Source organism: Taudactylus pleione, unplaced genomic scaffold (assembly GCF_031769625.1).
Source record: "Taudactylus pleione unplaced genomic scaffold, aTauple2 ptg000465l, whole genome shotgun sequence".
Classification (NCBI taxonomy): domain Eukaryota; kingdom Metazoa; phylum Chordata; class Amphibia; order Anura; family Myobatrachidae; genus Taudactylus; species Taudactylus pleione.
Window position 1 is genome coordinate 2,623,457 of NW_028284867.1, and position 14,822 is coordinate 2,638,278.

A 14,822-nucleotide genomic window follows, 5' to 3' on the forward strand; every position below is an offset into this window, starting at 1 on the left:
AGGAGACCGCTCCAAAACAAAAAAAAAAACGCCCTGATTCAGAGCGAGCGCTCTTTCAGAGCGTCCGTCTCTGAATCAGGCCCATAGACCCGCAAAAGCCTCATCCCAAAATCTGATTGGTCCCCTGCTCAGTGACTAACTGAGCAGGGCTGACCATCGGTGGGCGAAACCATTCATGGTTTCATGTCGTTGGTTACACACCATCGAGGTTAACCACCGATGGTGACCTTCAATGGTTAACCCACCGATGGCCATCCCTAGTGTGCAGGGTGTGAGGATGGCAGCCTCAACCCTAATTTGCTGCACTGACTGTGCCATGCAGACACACCGTGTGTCTGGGGGGCGTGGCAGCACAGGCAGTGACATCAGAGAATGCTCCAATCCAGCGCTGCCACATCATCAGCCTGCCCCCAGGAAGAGTTTAGCTGACTGAGTAGGGGGGGGTGGCTAAGTAAGGGCGTGGCTATGCCACGTGCATCCCTAGAGAGGACTGTGCACGCCTAAACTGTGGTGCTTTAAATTGTGTTTGTTGTTCCCAATCCCTGCAGACAGATAATAGGCCTGATTCTGAGTTGGACGCTTTCTGCAATCGGAAATCCATGCGAACATCTGCCGGTATCCTGAATCGGCCGCGTTGCTAGGCCGCCCCCAGCCCCTCCGAATGTAAGACTTGCCGTCATCACTATGATCTGAATTTCCAGCAGCCCCAGTCCTCATATGACTGATGATGGACAGGTCTCTGCATACGTACACCGCTAAATAGCCCTCATCTCTGCCTACACGCCCACGACAAGCCCAAAGGGCACTTATACTACGTGCAGACGCCACCCCGTAACGCGCCCATTCAGCTGTATTCGAAAAGTGATGCATCTAACTCAGAATCGCTTGTAAATGCTCTAAACGGCGTTTATATGCCGCGACACCTGCGCAGTTTTCTAAAAATCGCGAGATGGAACCGCCTTTGCAATTGTGTGCTACTCTGAATCAGGCTCATTAAGCAGGACAGGTATAATCCTGCCAGTGCACCCATCCAGCCTGCGCACGTGTCAGGCAAACATGGCAGTAGGCAGCTGGCACACACGCCGCCCCCTCTGCGCACTGCCGCACCATGAGGAGCGTGGTGGGTACCACCAGGCAGGAAGGGGGAGGGTAACTAGTCTGTGGGGGCCCCGGTGGTTCTGGCCTCTAGTCTAATTGACACTATAACATGCTATATCGCAGTGTGTAGATAGCCTCTCCGTACTGTACATGTGATTTTTATTTTTTGGCCCCCCTGCGTTTACCATCATGTTCTCCGTGTCTTCCAGAGGAGAGACGGCACTGCACAAAGCTGCTTTCCAGGGACACCGGCAGGTTTGCCAAATTCTGGTGGATGCCGGAGCCTGTGTGATAAAGAAGGACGCCAAGGTAACCCCAGTCTCATTGAGAATTGGCTGTAACTGAGTTTATATATCTGCTACCAAAACACCAGGCCCTCTGAGATATGCGACTCTCCCCTTATCGCACCCATCCCTTACGCTCATATTGGTGCCGGTACTCGCTCCGCTGCCTGGCCAAGCTGGGGATATGGTGCCCGGTAGTAGGTGGTGCCCAGCAATGCTGGTCCTTCCCTGTATATAGGTTTGGTGTTCTGGGCTGGCACTAGCTCAGCAAAGGCTCATTGGGGCTTTCAGTGCCTCCAAGTTTTGCTATGACTCTCAATGATTCTTTTTCACACCCCTGATTCGCTCACTTGTGCCTGAGATTAGCGGAACACTAAACCCAAAATGCAAGTTGTCTTGTATACGAGAGATACTACTAAGGCTCACAGATATATATGTAAAAGTTCTCTAAACCTGGCATATTTGGCATTGTAGTTGCATTTTCTGTTTTATGAATGCAAGCTATTGTTCTCTGTTATCGGCCATTTACAGTAAAAGGAGGCTTAAGGAGACGGACTGCCGGGCTTTTCAGTCACTGACAGGGCGTCTGCTGTGCGCAGAGGAAACGGGCCTCCGTGATCACTACCTCATATCAGATATGGCCAGCTCCGATAAGCCGCTGGACGATTTGCATACATTATTTGTGAATGTTATTAGTGGCTTATGCACATAAGCCGAACTGCTTTAAGGTTTAGTGGTCCTTTCAGGATAAAAGCGCACTCGCTTCAGTCACATGACTGATTTCAAAGGGCGCGGTGGGGACACGCAGAACCGCCAGTGGCTGGGATGCATACCAGATATAAAGGTTTTATATTAGTTATAAGAATCTTATACTTTATACTAGTGGATTATTCTTTCTACAATACTTTTTTTTTTTTATTTACACAATTTGCAAGATTATTATTTTTAATATCTTACATACGGCCACAGCACACGTAGGGGAGAGACATTTTATGGGTCAATGGAAGATCTATACCAAGAGCTGCTAATCTGATCCTAGCAGACATTTTTGTACCATAGGTGGCGATTCAATTCATTGCGATGTGTTTAGCGCCTGTATGTTGGTCCCGGAGATATTCAATTCACCGCGCTGTTAGGGCGACTGCAGGATTTCTCCTCACACTTTAGTCTGAGAATGTCGGTTCTCGCAACTAAACACGCTGCTTAAGTCGTGAGAAGCGGCATTATCTGACTTAAGTGCTTCTAGTCGGACTCAACATCGCGGTGAATGAAATAGCTACGGGACCAACACCCTGGTGCTATTCACATCGCAATGAATTAAATCTCCCCCATAGTTTACCATGTTAAGGCAAACTAATTTTCCCGTGAACCAGGGGCCTGATTGTGTTGTACGTAAACAAGATGGATTGCGCGCAACACTGATTGTTACAGAACTGGGCATGCGCAGGATCTGTACTGTGCATGCGTAGGTCTCCCTCTTCGAGATCGCGCAAAGGAGCTCATTCAGACCCACTCGCAAGAAGCGATCGCTCGCTGGCTAAAAGGGGCCGGATATTTAAATTAAGCGCTCGCACTGCGTCGCGTAAGGACGCCCACTATGTTTTGGCAAGCTACGGCAAAGTGCGCTCGCAAATGTCTTAAGACGCCCCCTTGCCACTCGCAACACACGTCATCTCCGGGAAATGGAAGGATTAATCGCAGCCCTTGAGGTTGCCTTAGCCTGCCGCAAGCATAGAGATCACCGCTGGCTGAAATACATGCAGGTGACGTGTACAATGGAATGGCGCTACTTTGCTAATTATGCACGCCCTTTAAACGCCTGCGTTCGCACATCCACTCCCCTGTTCACAAGCACCTTCCCCTGTTACCACCCACAAACGGCGCTGTCACTCAAAGTAGCGCCCTGATAGTGGCTTACGAGCTACCAAAATCAGATCGCAACGAATGGCTTGCGCACACGCATTGCGAAATGTACACATGCTCAGAGCGAGCGATCGCTCCTTAGCGAGTGGGTCTGAATCAGGTCAAAAGTTCCCTCGATCTGTAGCCTGATTGACAGGATGTGGCCATTTGGGGGCGGGGAGTAGTCAGGGCCGGCCTCCGTTCCAGAAAATAGGGACATGTGTCTGAATATTATTAGCAATCTACTTATTGTTCCTGTAGACGCGTTAATGGGAAAAATACTTTATTTCCTACATTAATCGATTGATCTTCATGTCACCCTCCACAGGGACGTACCCCGTTTGACAAATCCCAGGAGGCAGGGGACTCCGACCTTGCAGCGTACTTGGAAACTTGTCAAGCTAAGCAACTTCTTTCCAGTGAAGACCTAGAGACAGCGGTTTGATAAGGGGAGCCGTAGGAGGGCACATTTCGGAAAGAGAAGGCATGCACAGCCAAGGTTCCTGGAGAAGCTCACCCCAGGAGAAAGAAACTGGATCGGGAGAGGTACCCCTCCCTAATGCAAGATTACCGGAGAACGGTGTACTGTCCAGTTTCTAAGGGCTAACGAGACTCGCCGCGGAACTGCCGCTCACTAGCCGCGCTGAGGGACGCGGAAGTGGGGTGTAGAGTGACAGAGCTGGGGCCGACCCCCTCGCCCCGTGTGGATCCCTCTCTCTGTTTCCCAAGAAGACGCATGATCCCATCCATTGTCTGTCTCCTCACTTTGGTCAAAGCTCGCACAGGCCCCCCCCCGGTCGTAAGGAAGGACTCGTAGGCCTGCACAGTGTTATAAACCTCACCTCTGTCTTGGTATCTCCAGTGCCAATTCATTAAAGAGACTGGATTCTACTATGACTGAGTGTGGTCACCATGCGGGCGCAGCCAGAATATCATTTATTTAGTTGGACAAATGACATCAGGGGCCTGATTCTGAGTAGCGCAGAGACGCGTCAGCGCTAATGAAATCCACACCCCCTGCCCCTAACTTGGTTCTGCGTCTCCGTGCGGAAACAATCGGGACGCATGCGCGGTGCAACTCAAGACGCATGCGCAGTACCGATAAAATCGGCCAACTACGCGAAAATTGGCGCTGCGAGCGGTCAGAGTGCGACTCAGAATGAGGCCCTATATGAAGATCTATTCATATTTTTTTTATGAAACAACCAGTAAAATGCAGCGGGATCCAATACATGGCGGCATCTTGTAACATTCACAAATGTATGTTTGGAAGCTCCTATACCATGACCTAACCTGTGATGTTTGACTTGTGCTGTATTTCCCCTTATTACATAGATCAGGGGTCTTCAACCTTTAAGACAGCGTGGGCCACTAAGCTATACTGCCGTATTTAGACCCTATTGTCGCATACACACGTAGCGATCTGCCAGCGATACGATATCGCTGGCAGATCGTACTGCACCCTCACTGGTGTGTTGGATGACCTACATAGATCACCCAACACACCACCAACTTGCCAGCAATTACAGCGACCCGCGATCGTCCCTATAGTAACCTGCTCGATATCGAGCAAGTTGTCCAACATGGGCTATCGCCCATACGTGCCCGCGCATCGCTGGTAAGTCGGTAGGGGCCATTTAAAAGGACGATTTGATATATATCGATATCGTTATCAATCAAATCGTCCTTTTAAATCGCTACGTGTGCATGCACCATATATGTTAGAGGATTCTAAGACCTTTTCCAGACTCATAAGGCCATAATGAAGACTTCAAAACATAATTTTATTATATTAATGAACGAAACGTGGTCTGTTTACCTTTTTTTTTACAATAATCTGTTCATGTCAGTGCCAAACTTGGCATTGCTTTTGCTTGGCCAGCTTGACGATGTTGGCATCCATGTTGGAAGTCGCTATGCGCAGAGTAGTGTCGAGTTGTTGGTCTGTAATCTGAGTTCTCATCTTGGACTTCACGCGCCGTCCGACAATGGAGCTTTCTGGATGGCTGCGCTCTGCGCTGACGGTGGACCCACGTGTTGCTGACATGGAAGACACATCAGAGCCTCTCCCCGCCTCCGTCCTGGCCCTTCAGCGCTAGCGTCCCCGCCACTAATCTCTCACCCCCAAACCCTTCAGCGCCAATGTCCCCGCCACCAATCTCTCACCCCCAGTGTCCCCGCCACCAATCTCTCATCCCCAACCCCTTCAGCGCCAGTGTCCCCACCACCAGTCTCTCACCCCCAACCCCTTCAGTGCCAGCGTCCCCGCCACCAGTCTCTCCCCCAACCCCTTCAGCTCCAGCGTCCCCGCCACCAGCCTCTCGCCCCCAACCCCTTCAGCGCCAGCGTCCCCGCCACCAATCTCTCACACCCAACCCCTTCAGTGCCAGCATCCCCGCCACTAATCTCTCACCCCCAACCCCTTCAGTGCCAGCGTCCCCGCCACCAGCCTCTCGCCCCCAACCCCTTCAGCGCCAGCGTCCCCGCCACCAATCTCTCTCCCCCAACTCCTTCAGTGCCAGCATCCCCGCCACCAATCTCTCACCCCCAACCCCTTCAGCGCCAGCATCCCTGCCACCAATCTCTCACCCCCAACCCCTTCAGTGCCAGCGTCCCCGCCACCAATCTCTCTCCCCAAACCCCTTCAGTGCCAGCATCCCCGCCACCAATCTCTCACCCCCAACCCCTTCAGCGCCAGCATCCCGCCACCAATCTCTCACCCCCAACCCCTTCAGCGCCAGCATCCCCGCCACCAATCTCTCACCCCTAACCCCTTTCAGCACCAGCGTCCCCGCCACTAATCTCTCACCCCCAACCCCTTCAGTGCCAGTGTCCCTGCCACCAATCTCTCACCCCCAGCGTCCCCGCCACCAATCTTTCACCCCAACACCTTCAGCGCCAGTGTCCCCGCCACCAATCTCTCATCCCCAACCCCTTCAGCGCCAGTGTCCCTGCCACCAATCTCTCACCCCCAGCGTCCCCGCCACCAGTCTCTCACCCCCAACCCCTTCAGTGCCAGCGTCCCCACCACCAGTCTCTGACCCCCAACCCCTTCAGCGCCAGCGTCCCCGCCACCAGTCTCTCACCCCCAACCCCTTCAGCGCCAGCATCCCCGCCACCAATCTCTCACCCCTAACCCCTATCAGCACCAGCGTCCCCGCCACTAATCTCTCACCCCCAACCCCTTCAGCGCCAGCATCCCTGCCACCAATCTCTCACCCCCAACCCCTTCAGTGCCATCGTCCCCGCCACCAATCTCTCTCCCCAAACCCCTTCAGTGCCAGCATCCCCGCCACCAATCTCTCACCCCCAACCCCTTCAGCGCCAGCATCCCGCCACCAATCTCTCACCCCCAACCCCTTCAGCGCCAGCATCCCCGCCACCAATCTCTCACCCCTAACCCCTTTCAGCACCAGCGTCCCCGCCACTAATCTCTCACCCCCAACCCCTTCAGTGCCAGTGTCCCTGCCACCAATCTCTCACCCCCAGCGTCCCCGCCACCAATCTTTCACCCCAACACCTTCAGCGCCAGTGTCCCCGCCACCAATCTCTCATCCCCAACCCCTTCAGCGCCAGTGTCCCTGCCACCAATCTCTCACCCCCAGCGTCCCCGCCACCAGTCTCTCACCCCCAACCCCTTCAGTGCCAGCGTCCCCACCACCAGTCTCTGACCCCCAACCCCTTCAGCGCCAGCGTCCCCGCCACCAGTCTCTCACCCCCAACCCCTTCAGCGCCAGCATCCCCGCCACCAATCTCTCACCCCTAACCCCTATCAGCGCCAGCGTCCCCGCCACTAATCTCACCCCCAACCCCTTCAGTGCCAGTGTCCCTGCCACCAATCTCTTACCCCCAGCGTCCCCGCCACCAGCCTCTCGCCCCCAACCCCTTCAGCGCCAGCATCCCCGCCACCAATCTCTCACCCCTAACCCCTTTCAGCGCCAGCGTACCCGCCACTAATCTCTCACCCCCAACCCCTTCAGCGCCAGTGTCCCTGCCACCAATCTCTCACCCCCAGCGTCCCCGCCACCAGCCTCTCGCCCCCAACCCCTTCAGCGCCAGCGTCCCCGCCACCAATCTCTCTCCCCAACCCCTTCAGTGCCAGCATCCCCGCCACCAGTCTCTCATCCCCAACCCCTTCAGCGCCAGCATCCCCGCCACCAATCTCTCACCCCCAACCCCTTCAGCGCCAGCATCCCCGCCACCAATCTCACCCCCAACCCCTTCAGCGCCAGCGTCCCCGCCACCAATCTCTCTCCCCCAACCCCTTCAGTGCCAGCATCCCCGCCACCAGTCTCTCACCCCCAACCCCTTCAGTGCCAACGTCCCCGCCACCAATCTCTCACCCCCAAACCCTTCAGCGCCAGCGTCCCCGCCACCAATCTCTCACCCCCAACCCCTTCAGCGCCAGCGTCCCCGCCACTAATCTCTCACCCCCAACCCCTTCAGCGCCAGCATCCCCGCCACCAGTCTCTCACTCCCAGCCCCTTCAGCGCCAGCATCCCCGCCACCAGTCTCTGACCCCCAACACCTTCAGCGACAGCGTCCCCGCCACCAATCTCTCACCCCCAACCCCTTCAGCGCCAGCGTCCCCGCCACCAATCTCTCACTCCCAACCTCTTCAGCGACAGCGTCCCCGCCACCAATCTCTCACTCCCAACCCCTTCAGCGCCAGCGTCCCCGCCACCAATCTCTCACTCCCAACCCCTTCAGCGACAGCGTCCCCGCCACCAATCTCTCACTCCCAACCCCTTCAGCGGCAGCATCCCCGCCACTAATCTCTCACCCCCAACCCCTTCAGCGCCAGCATCCCCGCCACCAGTCTCTCGCCCCCAACCCCTTCAGCGCCAGTGTCCCCGCCACCAATCTCTCACCCCCAAGCCCTTCAGCGCCAGCATCCCCGCCACCAATCTCTCACCCCCAACCCCTTCAGTGCCAGCATCCCCGCCACCAATCTCTCACTCCCAAACCCTTCAGCACCAGCGTCCCCGCCACCAATCTCTCACCCCCAACCCCTTCAGTGCCAGCATCCCCGCCACCAATCTCTCACCCCCAAGCCCTTCAGCGCCAGCATCCCCGCCACCAATCTCTCACCCCCAAACCCTTCAGCGCCAGCGTCCCCGCCACCAATCTCTCACCCCCAACCCCTTTAGCGCCAGCGTCCCCGCCACCAATCTCTCACCCCCAACCCCTTCAGCGCCAGCATCCCCGCCACCAATCTCTCACCCCCAAACCCTTCAGTGCCAGCATCCCCGCCACCAATCTCTCACTCCCAACCCCTTCAGCGACAGCGTCCCCGCCACCAGTCTCTCACCCCCAACCCCTTCAGCGCCAGCGTCCCCGCCACCAATCTCTCACTCCCAACCCCTTCAGCGACAGCGTCCCCGCCACCAATCTCTCACCCCCAACCCCTTCAGCGCCAGCGTCCCCGCCACCAATCTCTCACTCCCATTCCCTTCAGCGACAGCGTCCCCGCCATCAGTCTCTCGCCCCCAACCCCTTCAGCGCCAGCGTCCCCGCCACCAATCTCTCACCCCCAACCCCTTCAGCGCCAGCGTCCCCGCCACCAATCTCTCACCCCCAACCCCTTCAGCGCCAGCGTCCCCGCCACCAGTCTCTCACCCCCAACCCCTTCAGCACCAGCGTCCCCGCCACCAATCTCTCACCCCCAACCCCTTTCAGCGCCAGTGTCCCCACCACCAGTCTCTCACCCCCAACCCCTTCAGCGCCAGCGTCCCCGCCACCAGTCTCTCACCCCAACCCCTTCAGCGCCAGCGTCCCCGCCACCAATCTCTCACCCCCAACCCCTTCAGCGCCAGCGTCCCCGCCACCAATCTCTCACTCCCATTCCCTTCAGCGACAGCGTCCCCGCCATCAGTCTCTCGCCCCCAACCCCTTCAGCGCCAGCGTCCCCGCCACCAATCTCTCACCCCCAACCCCTTCAGCGCCAGCGTCCCCACCACCAATCTCTCACCCCCAACCCCTTCAGCGCCAGCGTCCCCGCCACCAGTCTCTCACCCCCAACCCCTTCAGCACCAGCGTCCCCGCCACCAATCTCTCACCCCCAACCCCTTTCAGCGCCAGTGTCCCCACCACCAGTCTCTCACCCCCAACCCCTTCAGCGCCAGCGTCCCCGCCACCAGTCTCTCACCCCAACCCCTTCAGCGCCAGCGTCCCCGCCACCAATCTCTCACCCCCAACCCCTTCAGCGACAGCGTCCCCGCCACCAATCTCTCACCCCCAACCCCTTCAGCGCCAGCGTCCCCGCCACTAATCTCTCACCCCCAACCCCTTCAGCGACTGCGTCCCCGCCACTAATCTCTCACCCCCAACCCCGTCAGCGTCTTCGACCATACCCTCTTGTGCCATGATGCTACTTTGTTAATTATGCACTCCCATAAACCGTATACACTCCCATAAAACGCCGTTCCATAATTAGGCACGCCTGCGTTCGGATCTCCACTCCCCCGTTTTCAAGCACCTTCCCCTGTTACCACCCACAAACGCCTCAATCTGTCGCTCAAACTACCAACCTGGCTGTGTTCAAGGAGAGAGAAATTTCTGATCGTAGCGGCTAGTTTGCGCACGCGCATTGCGAACTTAACGCATGCGCAGTATAGCGAACATCGGTGGCGTACGACCGTGCGGCCGCTTCGACCGACTCTGAATGAGGTCCGAAATGCCCCATTTCACAGACAGATATGGCATTTGGCCCCAACTCTGTACAGGACGGACACAATTCCCATCTGTATGCACAAAATCGCTGCTTGCATCCATACACAGAGACTCGGATTTAGCCCCGGAGGAAGCAGCTGATTGATGGGCTGAACCAATGTCCATGAGACTGCAATCGGCTGATTCCAAAGAAGCCAAGGCCCAGTGATGTGACCAGCTCGGACTGAGGGCTTGATTCAGACCCGCTCGCGAGCGCTATGCGCTCACAAGCGGGTCGATGGTGGCCCAGTGCGCATGCGCACGACGGAGTCGGCTCCTTCGTGCACATTCGTGAGACCCGGATAGCGACGGGCAAACCATCGCTCCGGGTCTCGTACCAAAGGGGGCATGTTGTCGATGTTGAGTGACAGCACGCCCCCTTTGGTGGGCGGACCGGGGGAGTGGCTGCCCAAACGGAGACGTGACGAGTAATGTCAGTGGGAGAGATTTCGGCTCTGTTTGAGCCGAAATCTCTCTTGGGCTTGCGGCAACGAGACCCTACCACAAGGGTCTCATCGCAAGCCCTATGGTCGCGATGGTCTTGACCATTGCGACCATCTTCCTGGCCGCTTGCTATAGCTGTGGGTGGTCACCCACAGCTATGCGAGCAGCCAGGAGGCCACTCTAAAAAACAAGGCCGGCCCTGATTCAGAGTGAGCGCTCTGTCAGACCGTCTGGCTCTGAATCAGGGCCTGAGTACATAGGCCGCCTTATAAGAAATATTGGTTAACCTGAGTTGGTTATAGGTACACTTGAAAAGCAGGGACGTGCGGTGAGGTCAGTGGATGGGGAGGCACTGGCTAGTATCAGCGCCAGATTTACATACACATATATATGAACCTGCCCCACTTGCACAGATCTCCCCCTTCACACAGGTCCCCACCACACACCCACAGATTCCCCGTAGCACAGATCCCCCTCACACACATCTCCCACTAGCACAGAATATCCCCCTAGCCCAAAAGATTTCCCCCACACACACAGATCTCCCCCTAGCAGAGAAGATCCCCCAGCACAAAAGATTTCACACACACAGATCTCCCCCCTAGCAGAGAAGATTCCCCCTAGCACAAAAGATTTCCCACACACACACACACACAGATCTGCCCCTAGCAGCAGACCCTCCTCATCTTTTTATCATTTGTGTGTTTCCTCTGCATATTCCAATTCCTTCCCTCCTCAGTGCTGCTGCTGCTGAGCTCCGATGCCTGAGTACTTCCTGTACTGGTTATCTGATCGTCAGTAGTGTCCATCAGAGCTCAAGCCACGACCCCTCACAGTGAGGCATGCCTCCATTAGCTCTTTTTCTTTGTGTCTTATTAGCTACTTCGTGGCCCACCCCCATGCTCCAGGCAGTGTCTGAGCGATCAGAGGAGAAGCTGAGCTCTTACTGCCTCATCTTTCCCTGTATTTCCAGGGAGTGCTGCAATTTTTTGCGAGTTTTGCACGTAAAAAATAAAAAAAAATACAAAGAAGATATTTATAAGTTATAAATATCATCTTTGTATTATTCTAATCATTTTTCTAGTCAAAACTCTGAAGTATGACAGGGGAGGCTCTGCCTCAACTGATTACCCAGACTGCACGTCCCTGCTTGAAAGTTTTGTTAGAGCTATGTTAACAATTCAACAAGAAATTAAGCCGTTTCGCAAATAACATTATGCAATCTGGCTAAGAGACAATTACACAACCATGAATTAAGACATGGCAAATGTCTAATGACCTAAGGTCCAAAACCAACTAAACACTCAACGATCCAACAATTATTGTGCAACAAAGAGTCACCTGGACAAGAGGGGCTCAGTACGGGAGTTCGTCGACACTCTGTATGTCCACGCACTGCATGTCGCCGGGATCTCGGCACAGGTTAAATGCGACTTACATGTGGTTGCTAGGACTTTAAACATGCCGGTATGTGAGATACTCATGCTGGACATAGTGTCGACCTAACTTCATTTCGACAAGAGGCTTACCATCAAACTAATGTGAGCCATACATTAACAGCCAGATTCCCTGTTCTGCCGATGCCAATTGGCGGACATTGATGATCACCTATCTGTAGGGGAAAACATGTTAAAATCCCTGACCCACCGATTATCACAATTTTCGGGTCAGAATCTGGGAATTTAGATGATCAAACATATTAGATTTTTCCGATCCACTGTAATCGATAGAATGGGGAATTGCCCCGATACAGGCTAGATGTATGGGCCCCATCAGATTAAACACTTGCAAGCCTTAAATAATGTATACCGAAACTGGTTGGGTACAGGATACTGGCGGTCACAATGCCGGCTCTGAATCCCGACGGTCAAAATCCCAATGCATGTTGGTGAGTATTCTAACCCTTACCCTAAACCAACCCTCCTGCAGCCTAACCTTAATGATCCCCTTTGGGAGCCTAACCCTATTCATCCCTTCCCATAGCCTAACCCTTACCGTCCCCGTAGCCTAACCCTAACCGTCCCCTCCTGCAGCCTAACCCTCCCCCTAGTGCCTAAACTAACCCCTGACCCTAATACTCACCATCGGAATTCTGACCATCAGGATTCCGGAGACAATATTCTGATGAACATCAGATTTCCGGAGCCGGTATTCTGCCCGACGTGATTCTTACTATATCATTAATGGGAACATTGCACAGCCTGCGTTAAAGCCAATTTGCAATGTACAGTTATTGACATACATAACATTCTATAGAAAACCATATATGTCCTGGCTCTGTGTTCTACTTCCTGCTACAGTGTCTTTGATATCGGTTCAATTGGCTGTTGATGTGGCCTGTCCTGTGGGCACTTAAGTGAAATAGGAGACCTACCCCCTTGTGACACCATTGTGACTATTGGGCACCAACGTGCTCTAAGCTTGTAGGCATCATACAATTTTCTGAGATAGACACATTTTCTCAGAACACTGAGAGTTCTCCTACCAGTCCACAGAGTGTTCACATCTTATATATAACTTTGTACAGACGTTTCAAAAGGTGACTGTATTACATTGTAATCTAAACACATTTATTAATACGTCGTCTGTTCAACTATCTGTTCCATATTACAATCAAGAGTCAGCCAGCAATCCCAAAAATATCTATATCAACCACACAGCCTATCAAGTCAACTTCCATATGCGGAATGAAAACTGGTTCTGAATTGTAGGATACAGTTATAATAAGTGACAGATATACTAAGTGATTGTTGGAGACCGCTATAATAGGTGATTGCTGGAGGCCGCTATAATAGGTGATTGCTGGAGACCGCTATAATAGGTGATTGTTGGAGACCGCTATAATAGGTGATTGCTGGAGACTGCTATAATAGGTGATTGCTGGAGACCGTTATAATAGGTGATTGCTGGAGACCGCTATAATAGGTGATTGCTGGAGACTGCTATAATAGGTGATTGCTGGAGATGGTTATAATTGGTGCTTGCTGGAGACAGTTATAATAGGTCACAGGTTCTCAAGCTCGGTCCTCAGGACCCCAAACAGTGCATGTTTTGCAGGTCTCCTCAAATAATGACTAGTGAAACAGTTAGCTGCACCTGTGGATCTTTTAAAATGTGTCAGTAAGTAATGAATACACCTGTGCACCTGCTGCGTGATCTGGAAAATGTGAATTGTGTGGGGTCCTGAGGACAGAGTTTGAGAACCACTGTATTAGGCGATTGCTGGACACAGCTATAATAGGTGATTTCTGGAGACAGTTATAATAGGTGATTGCTAGAGACAGCCTTAATAGGTGATTTCTGGAGACTTATAATAGATGATTGTTGGAGACAGTTATACTAGATGAAAGAATCGTCATATAGAAATGTGAAGGCACCAGTTATTGTCCCAACATCCCTTGGTAAGGAGTATATGAAATTGTAGCTAGAGTGTCTGCTGTGGATTGAAAAAAAATAGCTTCCCTCGTGATCAGTCTATTCTCCAATATCATCAGATCCACGGCCGGACTGGCCATCTGGCAAATGCCAGAAGGGCCAATGGCCCCAGGGCCGGCTCGAGGAGTGCGGCTGCCGCTGCACAGGGCGGAAGTCTCTTTCCGGACTTCATGGTATGAGCTCAGGGGGAGGGAAGGGGTGGTCGGCAGTGCAGCACCCAGCACACATGATGGGCCGGTAATCCTTCCCGAGCAGCTCTGCTCGACCGGGTTACTATACTAAGAGACGGGGGGGTGTCACGAGGCCAGGCCCCCGTGACATGCAACACTTAACCACGCCCATTTTGCGAGCGTGCCTACACACGCACACGGGGGGCTGCCAGGGCTGATCTATAGCCCCAGTCTGTCCCTGCTCAGACACTATTTTTTTTTACTGAAGTTTTTTTACAAGTATATTTGTGAGTGTTACTGGCATATTTTTCTGTAAAGAAACAAGTATTTTACAGTTAGCAGCACTTTTATATGCATCATGTTACGTAGCCAGTATACAGTTCTGTCCCCTACAGAGCATACTGTAAAGCCTCATCCAGTATAATTACAGCCCCATGCCAGTATACAGTTCTGTCCCCTACAGAGTATACAACACAGCCCCACACAGTATATAACACGGCCCGTGCCAGTATACAGTTCTTTCCCCTATGGAGTATACTGTACAGCCCCACGCAGTATATAACACAGCCCCGTGCCAGTATACAGTTCTTTCCCCTACAGAGTATGCTGTACAGCCCCACGCAGTATATAACACAGCCCCGTGCCAGTATACAGTTCTTTCCCCTACAGAGTATGCTGTACAGCCCCACGCAGTATATAACACAGCCCCGTGCCAGTATACAGTTCTGTCCCCTGCAGAGTATACTGTACAGCCCCACGCAGTATATACTGTAACACA

At 53.6% G+C, this 14,822-nt stretch overlaps 1 protein-coding gene across 8 annotated transcripts in view; it reads left to right on the forward strand.

Annotated features, from left to right (window-relative positions):
* DGKI (diacylglycerol kinase iota) overlaps nucleotides 1-4,175 on the forward strand; it is a 376,642-nt gene extending 372,467 nt beyond the window's left edge. For all 8 annotated transcript variants that reach the window (XM_088448828.1, XM_088448827.1, XM_088448831.1 and 5 more), the window contains 2 exons: nucleotides 1,308-1,407; nucleotides 3,613-4,175. In XM_088448828.1, coding sequence (XP_088304954.1) covers nucleotides 1,308-1,407; nucleotides 3,613-3,729 — 217 coding nt within the window. In that variant the 3' untranslated portion in view covers nucleotides 3,730-4,175. The remainder of the gene's footprint in view (nucleotides 1-1,307; nucleotides 1,408-3,612) is intronic.
* The last annotated feature ends 10,647 nt before the right edge of the window (nucleotides 4,176-14,822 follow it).